Source organism: Syngnathus scovelli, chromosome 14 (assembly GCF_024217435.2).
Source record: "Syngnathus scovelli strain Florida chromosome 14, RoL_Ssco_1.2, whole genome shotgun sequence".
NCBI lineage: Eukaryota > Metazoa > Chordata > Actinopteri > Syngnathiformes > Syngnathidae > Syngnathus > Syngnathus scovelli.
Window position 1 is genome coordinate 12,581,758 of NC_090860.1, and position 18,742 is coordinate 12,600,499.

Below are 18,742 nucleotides of genomic sequence, written 5' to 3' on the forward strand. Positions count from 1 at the left end.
CTTGCTTGTCGTTATTATGGCTAGCCTTGGTGGTTCCTCCTGTCCTGTTGGTGGCGCTAATCAGACCCTGGCGCAGCGGTGCAGCACCTCCGTCGCCGATATAAATGGCACCTGGAAGCTAACAGACTCGTTCATAAAAAAAAAAAAGAAAACAAGGTAAATGTACGCGTGTCCGGAGCAGGTGGAGTCTTCAACGGAACACAACGAGGTAAGAAAGTTTTATTTTAAATTGACGCTTTGTGTTAATTTGTTGTGACACTAAATCGCTGCGTTGGAAAATGCATTGGTACGAGCGTGCTGGTTAGCTCGTGACTAACAGTGGTTGCCAAACGAAAACAAAGATTCTATTCCACGCTAAATAAATGTGAATAAAGTTGCGTTTGTCTTGTGGAAAATGTGATTAAATTATTATTTTAATGGTGAACATTTGACATTTATTACACACAACCATATATTACACACAACCATCAACCACATTGTTGTTGTTTTGTTAGTCAATCAAAACTATTTTATTTTTTTCAATCTGTTGATCTTTTTTTTTTTTTTTTTTTAATCATGCATTCTGTTTGCAGAGAAATGCAGTGTGGCTTCACGTTCCCAAAGTGTATTCAGCTGAAAGTCCACTGACAAAGGATAGGTATGTATATTAATTCCATTTAGAAGTATTTATTTATATATACTCTGGATCATTGTCAAAAACAAACACAAATTATTTTTTCAACATCCAATACAAATGTCTCAAGTAATTTTGTGTTTTCAAGTTCTTACTCACCTGGTGATGGCTCACCAAAGGCCACTCGTCGCCATCATCACACTCCTCGGCGCCACCTTTGGCGGTCTTCTCGTGTGGCGAGCATTTAGCATCAAAAAGAAGCGTCCGCCTTCCGTTCAGAGGGAAACGCCGCTTCCTGTCGCCGCGGAAGCCGACCGACGGCCCACACATGAGGAGATTGAGGTGGTGGAGTGCGAGAAGACCTGTGCGGCACCTCCTGTGTCCATCCCGACTTCCGACCAGCTGCTGGCGGTGAGGCCGGCGACTGTGAGCTCCGAGGAGGAATGGTGCCATCTTTGGCCATTAATGCGGGAAGACCTGGCGGCGGTCCCCGTACTAGGACTCGACTGCGAATGGGTAAATGAATTATAGGAAGGATTAAATGAGACTATGGCGGACAATCTGTACATCACATACTTTTCGCTTTTTTTTTTTTTTTTTTACACAGGTGTCAGCCAATGGTCGTGCCCAGGTGGTCTCCCTGCTCCAACTGGCCTCCTATTCGGGGCGGTGCATGCTGGTACGGCTTCAGGCGTTCAGTGACGCGCAGCTCCCACCAGACCTGGTGGAGGTCCTGCGCGACCCGCACGTCCTGAAGGCGGGCGTCGGTTGCCACGACGACGGCAAGCGGCTAACGCATGACTACGGGCTTTCGCTGACCTGCGCGGTGGACCTGCGCCACCTCGCCCTCCGACAAAAGTCAGTTCCCTGCCGTTGTAGTTTATATTCTTTTTTTCCCCTGCTCATACATTAATTACTTTTTTTTTTTTTTTAATCCTAGACAAGTTGCACTGAGTAACGGACTTGGCCTGAAGTCGCTGGCAGCCGACGTGTTGAACGTTTCGCTGGACAAATCGCCAGAACTCCGCTGTAGTGACTGGGAGGCAAATAAGCTGACGCCGGAGCAGGTTCTTCCACACTCCATTTCTATCTCCACCAATTGATTTATGATAATAAATATATATATTTTTTTTAGATAACATACGCAGCCAGGGACGCTCAAGTGTCCGTCGCCCTCTTCTTCCACCTGCTCGGCCCCCACCTCAAAGCTCACCCCACTTGTGCCGACCGGCTTTCCTACGCCGCGTTGGCTGCTTACTGTCAGGGGTTGGTGGACGTGCCCTTCAGGGGCCGGGGGGCTGGCGGGGTGGACGAGCATAGCGATGATGGCAGCCCAGAGAAAACACGGCGAGCGCGCAGGCCTCTGATGGGAACCTCCTCAAGCCCCGACAGCTCAATGTCTGGAGATCAGCGAGTCCCAGACCCCAGAAAGAACAACAAAAGGAAGCCGCTGGGCGTGGGCTACTCTGCAAGGTGAGCTGGAGTCTGAGCCGCCATTTTTGGTGTCACAATCGATCTTTGCTGCCATAACTATTCTGGCATGAACTTAAACACTTCCTGTTGTGTCACAGGAAGTCCCCGCTGTACGACAACTGCTACCTGCACGCCCCCGACGGTCAGCCACTTTGCACGTGTGACAAGAAGAAAGCCAAATGGTACCTGGACAAAGGAATAGGAGGTAGCATTTGTCTTTTTTGCCACACAGGGAACAGTGACCCAGTTATTTTTCACCTTGGTGTCACATTGCAAATACGGAACTTGCGTTGCAGAGCTCCAGAGTGAGGACCCCTTTGTGGTGAGGCTTCTGTTTGAGCCGTCAGGACGTCCTGACTCCCATCAGGACTACTACCTTACGGCCAAGGCGAACCTCTGCGTGGTCTGCGGGAGAGCAGACTCTTACATCAGGTCAGATTTTTACCAAAATGACCTCGAACAAGGTTTTAAGGTTAGTCCCCCCCCTCCCTGCCTCCAGGAAGAACATCGTCCCTCACGAGTACCGGCGGCACTTCCCAAACGAGATGAAGGATCACAACTCTCACGACATCCTGCTGCTGTGCACCAGTTGCCACGCCGCCTCCAACGTGCACGACGCCTCGCTCAAGCAGCAGCTGGCCGACGAATTCGCCGCCCCGCAAGGATGCGAGGAAGGCGTGCGGCAATTAGAAGACCCGGACCGGCGCCGCGTGCGCTCAGCAGCCCGCGCCCTCCTCATCGCCGGCGGCGGGCTGCCCAAGTGGCGCCAGGATGAACTGCGGACGCTCGTCCGGAGCTTCCTGCACGTGAGCGACGAGCGAGAGCTGAAGGAGGACGAGCTTCGGCAGGCTGCCTCTTTGGAGACTAGGTGAGTTGGGAATTGATGGTTGTGATCTTCAAGCACTCAAAGGTGTTCCTCTCAAAGGATTTCAAACGAGACGCACGTGCCTCACGGCCTGAAGGTGGTGCGCGCCTACACTCAGCGAGGCCCACGCGGCCTGATGGAATTGGAGCGGCGCTGGAGGCAGCACTTCCTGTCCTCCATGCGCCCCGAACACCTTCCGAAGCTCTGGTGCGTGCAGCACAACCACCAAAAGCTGCTCCGCAAGTACGGCGATGACCTGCCCGTCAAAGTCGACTGAACGGCGGCGACCGCTGCTTGGCAATCACCATGCCGTGGTAGGACTTGGCTTTTTTGTTTTTTCTTCTTTTTTTAAAAAAGAGAGAAAAAGAAAGCACTTTTTGGGGAAATCAACATTTTAAAATAGACACACAGCAGCCTGCCTTTTAATCTTAACACATTGCAGGTTAGCGGCTAATGCTAACGAGGGTCATCCTTAATGTTTTCTTGTTGCTCTCTCTCCCACTTTGTTTCTATTATCTGTCTGTCGACCAAGTTGTGCTCTTTGAACATTTTTGTCTTTTTGGATCCCCTTTAATTTATTGAAAGATGAAATTTTGACCAGCCTTTCGCAATGAATGGAGCAACATCCGAATTTTGTGCTGCCTGCTCACGTCCCTTGACTATTGTCCTTTCAGTCAATAGTAAAAATTTCAGCTTTTTTGATCCTTTTTAACTTTTTTCCAAGATGAATTTTTTGTGGGACGGGGCTAGGCGAGAGTTGACGACACTAACGCGAAGTGCTTAATATTTATTGTCGCTCCCATCCACTTATTTGCTTGACTATTGTTCAATTTTAATCAATAGTTGATGTTGCGCTCTTTAGAAATATCATCTGCTCTTTTGGGGTTCCATTTAATTTATTTGAAGGTGAGCAGTTTACACAGCGGTGGGAAGAGCAACGCTAACAGCTACTTGGCGCGTGCGGGACGCCTTCCGAGGACCATGTTTTAGTGGACCTCCTAGTCTCGATATTCACCAAACGCGCCGCTAGCTCGATTAGCGCGATGAAGCTGACTCTCGGAAGTGAACAGAAAGTCTTTGTAAATGTCAATGATGTTAATAAAGTTTGTAATGAAATTCAAAAACAACAAAACCACATTCACTTTGTTTTAATTATTTTGTACAAAATCACAGTTTTCATAAATAGTCTGTAAAAGCAGTAAAAAAAAAAAAATGGTATCAATCGTTTTGAGACGATCACACGTATCGTTGTTTACAATCCAAGCTATGCTGGGTTAAGGCCTCTCGATTTTGGCATGAGAACGATCAGTCCCTGGAACTCGTACCCAAAGAGGACTGGGCGGATCGTTTGGAAACGGACGACTGCAACAATGGCACACGAGGCGGGCTCCTTCCGAAAGGGCTTCCGTTTATCTGACGCCATTTTTGTTTTTAGAAAAGTGGCGCTAGCAAGGAGTGAAAAGTCACTCTGACATCTTTTTTTTTTTTTTTTAAACTGCATTCCTATGAAAACCTCCAGTTAAAACCTTGGATGACATTTCCGCCCAAGGTTTTGCGTGCTAAAGTAAAGTACTGCATATTTTTACTGCGACCATTCAAGGAGCAACCATCTTAGAAGTCATGGGGAGTCCTCAAGGGGTTGAGTCCAAGTCTCATGTGGTTGTGAAAAACTTCAGTCACTGTCATGGATTTGCCAGTAAATCGCTGATTTGGGGAGAAATTTTATGGATGAATGAAAAAAGATTGTCACGTCAACAAAAGCTCCCAAGTGGTCAACAGAAGCATGGAGTGATTTGGTTCAGTGTCCTGAATGGTTTCATCCAGAGACAAAGCTCTGGAAACTCAGGAGTTAAACGGCTCAAGTGCCAAGTTTGGTCCAAGTCTAGAATAATTCCCAGTTGTTTCATGCAAGTCCACATCTCTACAAAACTGAAGACCAACAAGCGAGATCCTCCTGCCTTCTCCATCCTTCATTATTGCTTTACAAAAACATCCAACATTGTTCTCGTCTCTCTCGCTGGGACAGAAGAGCGGGAACTTTTCACAGTTTGAGCTACGGCGAGTCTTGTAGTGGTCCGGGTTTCCCGAAAGGACCCGAAGGTTGCTGGTGTGTTTGGGGGGGTGTAACGAGTTCTTTGGAGTTACTTTGACTTGAAACATTGGTACGTGTTATCAAAATAAATACCCTGGAAGCTTGGCACTGCTGGGAAAGAATTCTTTAAAAATAAATAAACTAAACTACTACGGAAAGCATAGAGCCCCTATCCAAATAGAATTTTTTTTTTTTTTTAATCACCACAAAGGTACACTAAAATGTAGCTAACGCCTAAGCTAACTATTCATAGTGCTTTTTCTTTGTCATATTTCCTCATCATTTCCAAACAAGCAATTAAATCAATCCGTGTATCATACCTTCATTTTCAATTGGCAATTAAAAAAATATTGTGAATGAGATCATTACTTCTGGCTCACATAAACACAATTTAAATATCAAAACTAAGCTAGAATATTTAATTTGAGCCCAAATTGAACTAGAATAAATTTAGATTTTTTTGTGTGATTAAAATCAAATAAATTTAGTCAATTTTACAATTGCCAATTTAAAATGAAAAATGAATGTTACACGGATTAAACTGTTCCTAGCAACAGACAAAAGTCAAGCCTTTGGTTGGCTCAGCTGGGAGTTCCAATGTCCTCGTGGAGCCTCACAAGTTGAGGCGCTGGTGACAGGCTGGTCAGAGGCCATGTTGAGGGGGCCCGCCGGCGGTCCCTGCAGGCGCTGTAGCTCCAGAATGCTGTCGATGGCGCTCTGCAAATGTTCATTGAGCACGCTGTCTTCCCGTAGAGGCGGGCTAAGGGGCGGCGGCGGGGCGTCCAGCCTGAGGCATTTCACCCGCGGGGTTGGTGCTGAAAGAAGCTTTCTCTTTTTGGATTCTGCTCCGTTGGGAATCTTGTCATCGCGGCGAGAATGCCGTGCCACTCCGCCATTGGACAGGCGCCCCACGTGATCCCGCTTGAGCCCAGACTCACCAATGGAACTGTGCACCACCTTGCGAGAGCCGCATTCCTGCTTGATGGTGAGCCTGAGAGCCCCACGTGAGCTGGAGCGGTACGTCTTCAGGCCAGGCGGGCGTTCTGACAGTCTGGTCCAGGTTGGGGCCTGGGAAGGCGGTGGAGGCTGCGAGGTCCCCGGGGAGTGTGAGGAAGATGCTGAAGACGTCAAGGACATCAGGAAAGCCTCTGAAACAACATTTTGAATTTTTTCTTATGCGACTCCACACTTCAATAATATTTTTTGATGGCTAACCTGGGTCTCTGTGTGCCCGCCGCCTGTCCTCCCCCAGGGAAAAGCGTTCCGCCTGCAGGAAGAGACGCTCCAGCATGACCATCTCAGCAGACGGACTCTCCTGCTGCAGGAAACGGTTCACACATTAATTTTTTTGTCAGGGCACACACTCAAAAATTTTTTGTTTACCCATGTTTCCTTAACCAGCAGCTGCCTGTATTTGTTCACCATGTCCTTAGTCCGCTTCAGCAGGAACCCCGACACCGTGTCGAACTCCTGGTCCACTGCAGGAGAAACCACATCACAGTGACGTTCAGATCCTGGTATGGGATTCCTACAACATTGAGTTATCGGCCGACCTAAAGCTAAATCCTCCTGAGAGGGCGGGTGTCCGGCGCAGACGTGGTACGGCAACAGCCGGCGGAAAGCATCCGTCAGGGAGCAGAAGGCAGGGCCGGTACACGGGAGCTGGACCGCCAGGTGGTCCGAGCAAAGCAGTTGCTGGAACCTGAGGAAGCGTCGAGGCGGTTTTGTCGTGAACACAATACCACAGGTAGGTCTTGTCGGTGGTCTGACGAAACTATCCCACCTGTGTTGTCGGGTTGCTGGTGTTAAACTTTCCTCCGACTGCAGCTCGACGCCTGCCAGCTGTGTCGCGCCAATGGCAACAAAAAAAAATCATGATTATGGCAGTAGTTTTAAAATGTCACACTAGTTTTTATTTTCCCACCTGCTGAGCATCCTCCGGAGGAAGGTGATGTTCCCGGGTGCTGGGAGATGGCGACCGGATATCGGGAGTCGGTACGTCGCTCTCGACGACCAAGGCAGCTGTCGGTGCTGGCGTGAGAGATTTTTTTCATTTGTGTACAAAATGGCTGTCTGTCTTCCTAACCAACAATTCCTTCCGAGTAGCAGGAGAAACTCACTGTTTTGTGTGTGCTGTTGGACTGGAGTGTCCACCCTCTCTCCAGCTGAGGGCTCCGGCTGCTGTTGAGGCACTGGGAGGCCGGGTGCCAAAGAAGGCTCAGAGGGCAGGACCTGGCATGGCGAGGAAAGCAGACCTCCATCGTGGATGAACAAAGCCTCCGAGCCCTCTAGTCCAGGAAGGGGGGTCGGGTCAGAAAATGTGGCCGAGTCCTGGAGCGAAGGGGGTGAGCCCAGCGTGCCCTCTGAGTCGGAGGGAAGCGGCGAGACATCTGCGCACGGGTCCAACATGGTGGTCTCTGGCTGGCTCTGCTGCTCGTTGTCCACCGGCGGGGTCAGAGAGTCCATCGGGACCGCCGGCGCAACTCCGACCAACAGGTCAGAGGTTTCAGGAGAGTCGAGCGCTTGCTGGGGTACAAACAAACAGATGACTGATTGTTCTGTTCTGACTTATTGAAAGTGTGTCTCAAGTTCTGACCTGTTTTAGTTGTTGCATTAAGACTTGGTTCCGACTCAGGGACTGGGCCACATCCTCCACCACTTGGGCTACGTCGGGAATTGTAGGCGATTCCGGTGGGGGTGGCAGGACGGTCGGCACGGGTGGCGAGGGGGCAACGGGCTGCACCGACACTTGCTGCTGGATCACCTGACCTAAGCGCTGCATGGGTGGAAAATTAAAACTTAATATTATGATTTAATTTATGTTCATGACGTTTTCCTTATAAAATTACAAATATATAAATTTTGCAAAATTATGATTCCATTCTACATTTTTTTTAAAAATATTTGCACATACATAAACTTCCTACTTACTCTATTCCACCAATACTCCAAAATGTAAATTTCAGTCTTAAGGTAATTTTAAAAGATTCCAAGTGCTACAGTAGCATGATTGTGTAAGTCACCTGTTGATGGAAACTTTCCTCCGAGCCATTCCTCTCCTCTGGGATACCTCTCTCGGGTAAAAGAACCACCGAAGCCGTCTGGAGGCCCAGATGGGCGTCTGTCACGGCCGCCTGCGCGGGCTGAGCCGCGAAAGGCAGGCCCTGCACCATCGAGGGCGTGTTGACAATGGAGATGGCAGCCAGGTCCGAGGGGAGCATCCCAGAGCCGTTGATCAAGGTGATGTGGTTTCCCAGGCCCGGTCCGTGCACCAGGGCGGCCCTCTGCCCCTGCCCGCCGTTCACGTAGCTCCCGGCGAGCTGCGCCGGCATTTGGAAGACAGTAGGGGAGAATATGGCGGCCTGGCCGAGGGCGATCTGCCGCGTGGTGGTGAACACGGGGCTGAAGTTGAGCTGTCTTTGGGGCATGGTTAGGATCTGCGACCCATCGACGAGCTGCCCGTTGAAGGGAGACACTTGCGGGCCTGGTGGGGCGGCGGTCAGAAGAGGTCCTGCAGTGGGCTGGGTGATGGTAACCTGGGGCTGACCCGGGAGAAGGAACTGGTTTTTGCCTTGAAAGAGTCCCTGAGGCTGGAGCATGAAGGATCCGCCTTGGTTGAGCAGCTGCAGGCTGACAGGTTTGGGAAGCGGCTCGGGGGCTGGTGTGGAAGGCTTCTGGGAAAGGAGAATATTTGGCGAGGCCGTCCCGGAAACGAGCGTAAGACCCGGCGCGGGTGTTTGCCCTAGCGGCTTCGGGCTGATCTGGACCAGTCTTGGTTGGATGCTGATGGGCAGCTTGGGTTGGATGGGATGGCGTGCCCGCTGCAGGACGATCCCCGGGGCCGGGGCGACAAGAGGCCGGGAGTTCACGGCTTTATGGAGGATCATACCGGAACCCTGAACCAAGGAAGTCTCCGGTGAGGGGGCGGGGAAAACGTTCCCAGGTAGAAGCCCCATCAGCTGAGGAGGGGGGGCGGGTTTTAGAGAGGGGCACCCCGGCCCAACGGCCAGCAGGGAGGGTTGCGGCGGCTCCACGGCCGCCTGAGTGTCTCTGGGCAAGGCCATCACGCCGGGCTTTGCTACAAACGGCACCGCGGGGGGAGTTAGCACGGGCGGGTAAAGCGAGTCCCCCGTTTGGGCGACGGTTTGCTCCGTGATATCGGCCTCCTTCAGACTCTGTTGCAGGATGTCGCAGCAGGCCACTTCCTCTTCTTCTTTCGCCGCCACCTGGAAAACCAAACCTGATTAACAATCATCCTTTGACTCTTTCAGCTTGTTCAGCTTGATATTTCATATTCCATTTGCTTGTACCTTCCAGAATGATAAATGTTGTGATTCCTCACCTCCTCTTTCGACTGGCATCCAGGCTCAACTGGTGCCTCAACCGGGGGCTCAACCAGGGGCTCAACCGGGGGCTCGCCCTGCGGCTCCTCCACCTGCCCGAGGTCGTCTGCGCCCTCGGGTGACGAGAGGAGGGCCTCCTCCAGGAATGAGAGATCCACGCAGCCAGACGGCGGCGTACTCGGGGAGCCTCCGTCATCCCCCAGCAATGAGACGGGACTCTAGAGGCCACACGGACAAGTACTCACAATAAATACTAGCTAAAAATATTGTATTCACTTCCCCGAACTGGCTAGTGAGAAGCCAAAATTGTGATTCCTGCCAATCGGCACTCACCGGGGCATCTGCGAAAAGAGACGTCTCTCCAGAGGAGGCGCTAATGAGCAGGTCTTCGCTGTGTAGCTGGCCGTGGGACAAGAGGAAATATTTTAGAGCATTAATAGAAGCAATCAAGGAGCAGCAGGTGAGATTTTTAGTCACCTCAGCCGTCCCATGAAGGAAGTCGTTCAAGGCTTGGGGGTCACTGAAATGCAAAAGAGTCACAATTTCATGAGAATGCTCAGTTTTCATTGGTAGTGTCACATTTTTGGAGGAATTAATGTCTATATGGACAAGTAAAAATGACAGTTCCACAATTTTTAAAAACTTGATTCTGGCATTTTTTTGTTAAACTGTAAGATGAGCACTTTTTCAAATACTGTATCTTCTCACATAAAATTACATTATTCATCAAATATTCCCTTTGCTTTTCTCTGACCCACTTTAGGACCCAAACTCACCACAAAACATCAAGAAGACAAGTCCCGTCTTCATCCTCCATGTCCACTGCAAGAGGGAGATGTCGCATATTGGAAAAAACAAACAGGTCTGTAAAAATTTGTTTTTTTATTTCATTATGTGTTTTATTATTAGATTGCCCATTAATATTTTTATGATTTTTTTTTTTTTTGCACTTTTTAAAATATATAACGACTGCACCTACTTCACTGGCAAGAGGCTCCATACAGAGCGATCGGTGTGAGTGCTATTGGCCGCCTCATGGGGAGCGCCGGCCGGGCTTGATCGTCTGAAGGAATCGGTGGCTGCTGGACGATGATGGAGAGGGGGAGGAGAGGGGGAGGAATGGGGGGCCGACGAGGATGTGACGGCTGCGGGGAGACGGCGCCTGCTGAAGCATGGCTGCTGCGGAGGCTCTGGAAATAGAACATAGTTCAGTGTACCCCTGAATTTAAAAAATGGAAGGGGGGGGGGGGGCGGCGCTGGGGGTTGTTTACCTCACCGACAACCGCATTAGGACATCACGCCCCCACCTTTCCAAACGACCCCTCATCTTAAAATAATAATGAGGATGGGTTTGAGGATCAATTTGACCAAATATATTTTTTTCTTCCACTTTGGGGAGGGAGGGGGTGATGGGGATGTTGGGATATGAGAAAAGGGAGTGATGCTGACAAAAGATGCGGCGCGTGGAAGCGTCGCGGCCCCCACGGAGCAGCGAGACACGCGCGCACGCTCGCTCGTCGTCTTATGGTAAAGAAGCGAGTGAAGATGGGGAGGGAAAAAAGGGGCAAAAAGGAGAAGACTCACCCCTTCTTTGTGCTTTATTGTCCTGTCAAGCGGGTCTCTGCGCCATCGATTCTCACTCAGGGCTCCTTTCAGATGCTAAACGCAGGAGGAGGGGGGCGTGGAGGGTGAGTGTGTGTGTGCGCGTGTGTGTGAGGGGTGGGTGGGTGTGAGAAACAGACGGCAAGAGTCGATCGCACGACACAAAGGTGCAGGGAGAGAGAAAGGGGGAGTGTGTGTGTGTGTGGGGGGGGGGTTAGCTCCATCAGCGGGAGGCAGGGCAAACAGCGGCCGTCTCCTGAGCATCTTTAGTCGGATGATACTGGCGGTGAGCTCCCTTTCCATTTTTTACATTAACTTCAATTAATAGAGAAATATTTTTTCTTGAAAAATGCAATTTTTTGTTGACAACTACAGCTACTAATAGTTTTTCAACTTTTCCTAAAATTAAAAGAAATAGAGAAATTACAACTATGGATTATATATATATTGTTTGTATTGTTTTGATTTCTTCTGAATGCATGAATAACCCCCCCCCCCCCCCCCTCCTTACATCCCATCACGTAAAGGTAACCCAAATTAGATAAAAAGTTAACCCAGTGCTGAGATATTTAACCAGCACGTTAAAATGTGAATCCAACCGGGGTAAAAATTACCCATAATGAGGAGTTAAAGCTAATGAGAAATGGGTTACCAGGTTAATCCAAGGTTCAAATGACATCCAATCTTCAACCCAATGTCAATTACAAAACAAACCATTGCGAAAGTATGACTTTTTATTTTCATAATGTAAATGAAGTCTTTATTTGTAACGCAGACCTTAAAATACAAAATATGCCTTCCTTCAAGCGGGAAACAAAACATCAATGGGAAACAATGCACACTGGGCTATAGGTAAAGAAGAGGAAGACGTGGTTCTTGTCAGTTGGCGGCCTGTTGGGCCTGACGGCGCAGTAGCACGTAGATCTTCTCCTTGATCCAGTCCTTGTTGTTGGGCTGGTATGTCTGTGTGTCAGCGCGGTACCTAACCAACAGAGCAGGGAAGGTGTTCTTTTGGTGTTTCGTTTTAGAACTACGGTCAAAAAAGATTACGGCACTTACACCAAACAGCTGAGATCCGCCAGATCGTCAATGAAGTCAAAGAGCTGGCTGATGTCGTACGTGATGGATGGACTGTTGGGGTTCATCCTCTTCAGGTGCTCCTCGTACATCTTGCACACACCTTTTGTACAAGACAGAAAAGTGATTGGGATTAGTTTCTGCACGCTACAACTACGAGAGTCACTTTACCTTCCATGCACTCGTTGACAGACTCGTAGTCGGCGTACGTTCTCCCCTCGGGCCGCTTGGTTGGTTGCACCAGCAGGATGGTGTGAGACTACAAAGAGTGTTTAAGAATATGTTTAGCAGCCAAATGTACACAAAACAATCAGAAATGGCCAAGTAAGTTGGCATCTGAAGTACAAAACGAAATCAATCAATCAACTTGGCAAATATGGTCAACTTTAATGGTAAGATGACTTTCTGTGAGGAACATTATTTCTTTACTTGGTTATTTTTCCAAAACATAAAGTGGTTTGTTGTTAATTCATCACCGTTTCCGCCTCACTTGCTCATGTTTATGCTAACTTTTAGCCACTAGCTAGCAGGCGGCATCGATTTCACTCATTCAAAATGCAAAATGAAAACAAAGCACCGGGTAACACGATCGCGGTTGCAACTTGAAATGAAAACTCTCATCGTGAACATCCCACTTACCATGCTTGAAATGTGGTTTGAGGTCGGGTTTTAAAAAGGTTCTGTCGATTTTACCGTGTCGCGTTTTAGCTGCTGTTGCTTGGACGAGTTGACCTTCAAACCGGAAGTACAGTGTAGAAAAAAAGGCGACACTATTTAAATCGAATTTTTTGTCAATTTAAATTAAATTGAATTCCATGTGAATTATCTTTATATTTCATATATTAATTAATGAATGAATAATAAAATATTTGTGTGGATGTTTTCCCTAATGCCATCAGTGGGCACCAACGTGTTGACCTCTGAACCAGAAGCATACGTTTCTGCTAAAGAAACAACATACAAATACAAAAGCAAAACATTCTTGAGTGTGTATTTTAGTTTTTAGTCGCAGATTTGTGAAGTAAATTACATTGTTTGGATTATTATTCGCTCGTTTGGTTTGTTGGATTAAAAATCAGTACGGAACAAAAAACGGAAGCTAAATGCGAACGAGGCAGATTTCAACAGCGCATCCCGGATGTTGGCTGAGCGAACAGGAAGAACAAAGAAAGGAAAGTACCCCGGTTCACTGCCCACATCCAGTAGGTATTCAACGCCCTTTTCGTTCTTCGCCGTTTGTTAACGGTAAATTTGAATTATTTGAAGCTTTCTTGAGCCACTACATTGTCACTGAGACGGCATATATGTAAATGTTTCCGTGTGACCGCTGGTTCTTGTGCCGCTATGTCATTGTTGCTAACTAGCTATCATTAGCTCCTCGGCTAAATGATAACATAAACAGATGTTTGTGTCAAAAATTTCGTTCCCATGGTGATGAGTAGGTCAGAAGCAACACTGCATTTATGGATTTTTTAGTATTGGTGCTATACTGATAAAGTACAATTAGTCATGGCTTTGTCTTTTTAAATGGGCTTTAAATACAATCGAATTTTCCCTCATTGCTTACAGAAAAAAAAATCAAATAGATATTGTTTTGGTTTTCCTCATTGTTTTTGCATTATTAACGTTTTGCTTTCAAAAAGACAAGTAGCAACAGTATAACAACAGAATAAAATGTTAGAAGTGTAAAAGTTCCTCCTGAAAATTATACTATATTGTCCGAAATTTACAATTATCATTACATAAAAGTTTTTTTATACCTCGTAAAAATGTATTTAAAATAAACTTGTTTATTATTTTGAACGTGTTTTTTGTGAATATTTGAGTATTTTGCAATAAATAGAATTATGACATTTTCACAATTCTTTTTATACATATTAAACAGACTTTTCTGCAGAAAATTTGGACATTATTCTCTTAAGTTGAGGTCTTTTCCTCTAGTTAGTTCCTCTAATTACTTCCTCATACTTGTCCGTCCATATTCAGTGTTAATGATTAGTGAAACTCTCACGATTATCGTTGACACAATCCTCCTCCTATTAGGGCAACGCCGACTTCATCATCATTCGCCGTGCATGTGAGGACCAACGCGGGCACGCCCCAACATGGCCAACGAGACGCAAGACGTAGAAAACAATGTGGTGAGTTGCGTACCAAAAGAATTGCTTCATACAAACTAGCGACGTGTGACTGAAGGGTGTGTCGCAATGTGTGTGCGTCTGCGTCTTTGTGTGGCTGTGCACGCGTGTCTCGTAACACAAAGGTTTGGCCGGGCATGGACAGCCAAAGTCCACTTTCTAACCACCATTCCGGGCTAATCCAATTGATTGTCTCGAACACAAACACTCGCAGAGCAACGTTCGCTTGATGTGTTTATTTGTCGGCAGTATCAAGTTCAGACATGTCTGCCTTGTACTTGTACCACCTCTTGAATCTTATTTTTCCAGGACCAACAGGAGGCCAACGGTAGCACCGAGCAACACCAAGGAGACGGCTCCACCAGAGATGGCGGAGGATCCAGAGGTCCGGAGCAGAACGGCCTTCCCCCCGCCGCCAGGCCCCCTCGCGTGGCGGAAGCCGACGAGGAGGATGACGAAGAGTTAACGCTCAAATACGGCGCCAAGCACGTCATCATGCTCTTCGTCCCCGTGACGCTGTGTATGGTCGTCGTGGTGGCCACCATCAAGTCGGTCAGCTTCTACACGCAGAATGACGGACAGAGGCTGTGAGTGGGCAAAACACTGGTGGCCACTAGAAGGCGCCATTGTTTCATTTACAGTCCTATTCCAGCACTTCACCTTTTTAGTGCAGGTGGAGGGAATTCAAAGAAAAAAAATCCTTCAACAATACATTGTTATAAATAATATATTTGAAAAATTGTTTAGCCCAACATCTTCAACTCATGTTGCTGACTGTATGAGTTTGACTTTTTGGTACCCGTCAGGATCTACACGCCGTTCCCGGAGGATACGGACACGGTGGGCGAGCGAGCACTGAACTCCATCCTCAACGCCACCATCATGATCACCGTCATCATCGTCATGACGCTGGTGCTTGTGCTGCTCTACAAGTACCGCTGCTACCGGGTGCGTCACGGCCGCCGCGCCCGTCTCGCTTGTTGTTTCCTTTCACGCACAGATTCATCAGAATAGTTTTTTTTTGTTGTTCAGGTGATTCAAGGCTGGCTCTTCATCTCCTCCTTGCTCCTGCTTTTCTTCTTCTCCTACATCTACCTCAAGTAAGCTCCGCCCCCCATCCCCTACCCCCCCTCCTTTTTTTCCCCCTTCCATCTCATCCCTCCATGCGCTGCCAGGGAGGTGTTCAAGACCTACAACGTGGCCATGGACTACATCACGTTGGTAGTCATCGTGTGGAACTTTGGCGTGGTGGGCATGATGTGCATCCACTGGAAGGGCCCGCTGCGGCTCCAGCAGGCCTACCTCATCATGATCAGTGCTCTGATGGCGTTGGTCTTCATCAAGTACCTGCCCGAATGGACCGCCTGGCTCATACTCGCTGTCATCTCCGTCTACGGTGAGACGCCTGCTGTGACATTTTCACCTCCCCCCTCCCTCCCCTGTCTCATATTCCTGTCTGTTTTCAGATCTGTTGGCGGTGCTGTGTCCCAAAGGCCCTCTGAGGATCTTGGTGGAGACGGCTCAGGAAAGGAACGAGCCCATTTTCCCTGCTCTCATCTACTCATGTATGGATTGATTGATTTTGAAATCACAATTACTAAATTACGTGGTAAAAGTGGCAAAGTTTGGGATCATTTCTCACTTCAAGCTAAAGTGCAACGTGCCTCCTGGCCTATGTTATGCAATTGGTCTCGCTGGGCTATATGTGAGCTTCAAGTTCACCACGCTTGATTTAGAGCCTTCCCGTAACCTCAGCCGTGTTCTTGTAAACATTAACGATCTTTTGGGGATGTTGCTAAAACACATACGGACATGTGTTTCTGTGTAGCAGCCTCGGGTACATTTCATGCGTGCTTTTGGCATGTGGGAGGAAGCCACATTAACACAGGATTGAACACACAAGACATTCTTGCTGGCAGCCAGCATGGCTAACCACATATAGAAAAGCAAGAAGAATGTGAACTTTTCGTCCTCTTGCAGCGACCATGGTATGGCTGGTTAACATGGCTGACACAGACACGGTGCCTAAGAGGATCCCCGCCGACACCACGTCGCCTCAGCCCGAGCCTCAAGAAGGTGAGCGATGCCTCCGATCCAATCGCACGCGTCGGCGTTTTAGCCTGACACGCTAACAGACGCCCGCGTTGCAGCGGCGGCGTCCCCGGTGTCGTCATCCAGTCCGACAGGGGACAACGGAGGCTTCACGACGTCCTGGATGAGCCAACAAGAGCACCAGCTGGGACACTTGCAGTCCACGGATGACTCTCGGCGGGAGATCCAGCAGATGCCCTCGGACCGGCCACCCGTCGAGGATGACGACGAGGAGCGTGAGTGTTTGACCTTTTAATTGAAGCAAAATAGTTTAAGGCAGAAAAATGCACGCTGATCTTTTTTTTTACTCTTTGAACAATGTGATGTACGCAAACACACAAAAACTTTAATAGTTCTGACATCATGTGACACAGATATTAGCATCTAAACATATTAAATGAGAAAGGTCCATATTGTATTTACACTGCTACAAAATCTGGATCGGATTGGACATTATGTCAAGGTGTTCACAAGGAAAATGCGGCCCTGAGAACAGGCGTGTTCACACCCGATGCAAATTGAGCTGTACGCCCCGTATCTTGAGTCCCTATAAAGTCCTCACTAAATTGCACCACTTGAAAACCGCAATCGACTTCATTGCGGTCTCGACTTGAATGCAATCCAGCCGTCCTCGAGACAAGAGGCAACAGGGACGAGAGGTGCACTTCGTCACGGAGGCACTAATGAGCCCAGGCGGTGCGAAGGAGGGGCGGGCAGGGATCCACAGGCGGTGGTCACATACGCCCCCGCTGTGTCCCCAGGGGGTGTCAAGCTGGGCCTGGGAGACTTCATCTTCTACAGCATGCTGGTGGGAAAAGCCTCGGCCGCCGCCAGCGGCGACTGGAACACCACGTTGGCCTGCTTCGTGGCCATCCTCATTGTGAGTCGCCGCAAAAGTCGCGCTCCACCCCCGGCGGCGCCGTCGTAAATAAGCCGCTCGATTGCCAGCTTGACGTAACCCCTCCACCATCACCACCACCACACCCCCATCCTCCCTCGTGTGGCCTGTGGTTTCTCCCTCCCGCAGGGCTTGTGTCTGACGCTGCTGCTGCTGGCCATCTTCAAAAAGGCGCTCCCGGCACTGCCTATCTCCATCTTCTTCGGGCTGGTCTTCTACTTTGCCACCGACAACCTGGTGCGCCCCTTCATGGATGAGCTGGCGCTGCACCAATTCTACATATAGCAGGAACACCTTATTCCTGATGGGAAAAACTCCATCACTCCGTCCCTGTGATTGGACGGGATGACTTTTTTTTTTTTTTTTTTTTCTCCAGCTGAGAGGAAGAGAGGGCAGGGCGTTCCTTGCTTCTTATTTTTTTTCCAATTCCTGCCTCAGGCTAAGCAACGCAAAACTCTGACTCTTAGCGAGAATGTTTTTCCACCTTTTTAATTTATGCCGAGACTGAGCCTTCCCGGTTCTTGTACTGCCGGGGCAGCGGGTGCCTTGCTCAGGGACACCAGGAAGTCGCTGAAGCTCTCCTACTCACTCCTGGCCAGCGACGCCGGGATCTTCGGCCCCTTTCACACTGTCTGTAAAAGACATTTTTACACTTTCCCACATCTCACTGTACAATGAGGGGAACGAAATGGACAAGAATCCGGGGGTAGGATCAGAGCCCAAACGGCACGTTGGGGTCTTCTGCAATGTCAGACCCAACATGTTAAGTTTGACGCTATCTGGCACGGATTTTTACCTTGCCACGGGAATATTCCATCTTCACAGAGGTCGTAACGACACCGAGGGGGTAAAGTCGACATGGGAATTTCTGTACGTAAACGTCTAATCGCTTCTTTGATTGTCCAAACCGACATAGAATGGGGCCTAGCGGATGTCTTCTCTATGTAAAAAATCAAAGGCGAAAACTAATTCTGCATTTTCTCTTGGATCCAATACGACCATTTTTTTAGGAGCTTGAAAAGCTTGACGGGGTGGCATCGAGACGGAATATTTTTTCGTCTCCATGTCGGCTTGCTCAGAACGCCCGTTCGCACTGCGTCCGTCACACATCCGGACGGAAAGATGCAAAAGTTTTCAAACGGCTTGAATATGAATAATAATAACTAGCACTGAGTACGACACCACGTCATCTCTTTTCTTCCACACATTTTTTGTGTGAAGAATGGTCTGCTTGATTTTGTGTCTTCTTAACATGCGTTGTGTCTTTTGCAAGTTCAAATGTGTTCATTTGTTTTTTTTTAAATAAACAAGCAAAGAAATGGATGCGGGTTGATGTTTTCACCTTCCAATTTTGGATTTGATTTACATCCATTTCAAAAAAATTAGTTTTGGGGACTTTTTGAAGGCATCTGAATTTTGGAAAGCTTTTTGTGTCTATTACAGCAGACATTTTGAATTATTCTGTTTTTTATTTTTTGATCGTCAAGTCCTTTTATGTAGCATTTCATCAGGGTACTAATTTCAAGTGACGTCCCCCGGCCTTGGCATCA

General features: G+C 48.4%; 4 protein-coding genes across 8 annotated transcripts; 2 read left to right on the forward strand and 2 right to left on the reverse strand.

Annotated features, from left to right (window-relative positions):
• The first annotated feature begins 61 nt into the window (after nucleotides 1-61).
• exd2 (exonuclease 3'-5' domain containing 2) lies at nucleotides 62-4,088 on the forward strand. Its single transcript, XM_049740772.2, has 10 exons — nucleotides 62-208; nucleotides 573-637; nucleotides 762-1,129; nucleotides 1,221-1,471; nucleotides 1,554-1,680; nucleotides 1,749-2,086; nucleotides 2,185-2,291; nucleotides 2,383-2,518; nucleotides 2,586-2,954; nucleotides 3,012-4,088. Exons 3-10 carry the CDS (start codon nucleotides 779-781, stop codon nucleotides 3,226-3,228), a joined length of 1,896 nt encoding a protein of 631 aa, XP_049596729.1. The 5' UTR covers nucleotides 62-208; nucleotides 573-637; nucleotides 762-778; the 3' UTR covers nucleotides 3,229-4,088.
• Nucleotides 4,089-5,462: 1,374 nt separating this feature from the next.
• si:ch211-168d23.3 (BRD4-interacting chromatin-remodeling complex-associated protein) lies at nucleotides 5,463-11,192 on the reverse strand. Of its 3 annotated transcripts, XM_049740687.1 has the most exons (15): nucleotides 10,971-11,192; nucleotides 10,366-10,576; nucleotides 10,163-10,208; nucleotides 9,864-9,906; nucleotides 9,720-9,785; nucleotides 9,386-9,604; nucleotides 8,067-9,269; nucleotides 7,640-7,819; nucleotides 7,164-7,569; nucleotides 6,968-7,074; nucleotides 6,827-6,885; nucleotides 6,597-6,745; nucleotides 6,427-6,521; nucleotides 6,259-6,361; nucleotides 5,463-6,191 (listed from the first exon to the last, which is right to left on the reverse strand). In XM_049740687.1, coding segments are annotated over exons 2-15 (3,261 nt in total). In that variant the 5' UTR covers nucleotides 10,367-10,576; nucleotides 10,971-11,192; the 3' UTR covers nucleotides 5,463-5,607. The 3 variants fall into 3 exon arrangements, with proteins under 3 accessions (XP_049596644.1, XP_049596643.1, XP_049596642.1); XM_049740686.2 differs by lacking the exons at nucleotides 10,366-10,576; nucleotides 10,971-11,192 and having other exon boundaries at nucleotides 6,259-6,358; nucleotides 10,163-10,358; XM_049740685.2 differs by lacking the exons at nucleotides 10,366-10,576; nucleotides 10,971-11,192 and having other exon boundaries at nucleotides 10,163-10,358.
• A 512-nt stretch (nucleotides 11,193-11,704) lies between these two features.
• On the reverse strand, nucleotides 11,705-12,853 carry LOC125981127 (enhancer of rudimentary homolog). Its single transcript, XM_049740992.1, has 4 exons — nucleotides 12,705-12,853; nucleotides 12,237-12,324; nucleotides 12,048-12,168; nucleotides 11,705-11,970 (listed from the first exon to the last, which is right to left on the reverse strand). The coding sequence occupies exons 1-4, from the start codon at nucleotides 12,705-12,707 to the stop codon at nucleotides 11,868-11,870; spliced, it is 315 nt and encodes a 104-aa protein (XP_049596949.1). The 5' UTR covers nucleotides 12,708-12,853; the 3' UTR covers nucleotides 11,705-11,867.
• A 251-nt stretch (nucleotides 12,854-13,104) lies between these two features.
• psen1 (presenilin 1) lies at nucleotides 13,105-18,515 on the forward strand. 3 transcript variants are annotated; one of them, XM_049740837.2, is made up of 11 exons: nucleotides 13,105-13,267; nucleotides 14,109-14,206; nucleotides 14,513-14,790; nucleotides 15,010-15,151; nucleotides 15,236-15,303; nucleotides 15,379-15,599; nucleotides 15,670-15,768; nucleotides 16,184-16,279; nucleotides 16,354-16,530; nucleotides 17,056-17,174; nucleotides 17,322-18,515. In XM_049740837.2, the coding sequence occupies exons 2-11, from the start codon at nucleotides 14,171-14,173 to the stop codon at nucleotides 17,475-17,477; spliced, it is 1,392 nt and encodes a 463-aa protein (XP_049596794.1). In that variant the 5' UTR covers nucleotides 13,105-13,267; nucleotides 14,109-14,170; the 3' UTR covers nucleotides 17,478-18,515. The 3 variants fall into 3 exon arrangements, with proteins under 3 accessions (XP_049596794.1, XP_049596795.1, XP_049596793.1); XM_049740838.2 differs by having other exon boundaries at nucleotides 13,169-13,271; XM_049740836.2 differs by having other exon boundaries at nucleotides 13,187-13,310.
• The last annotated feature ends 227 nt before the right edge of the window (nucleotides 18,516-18,742 follow it).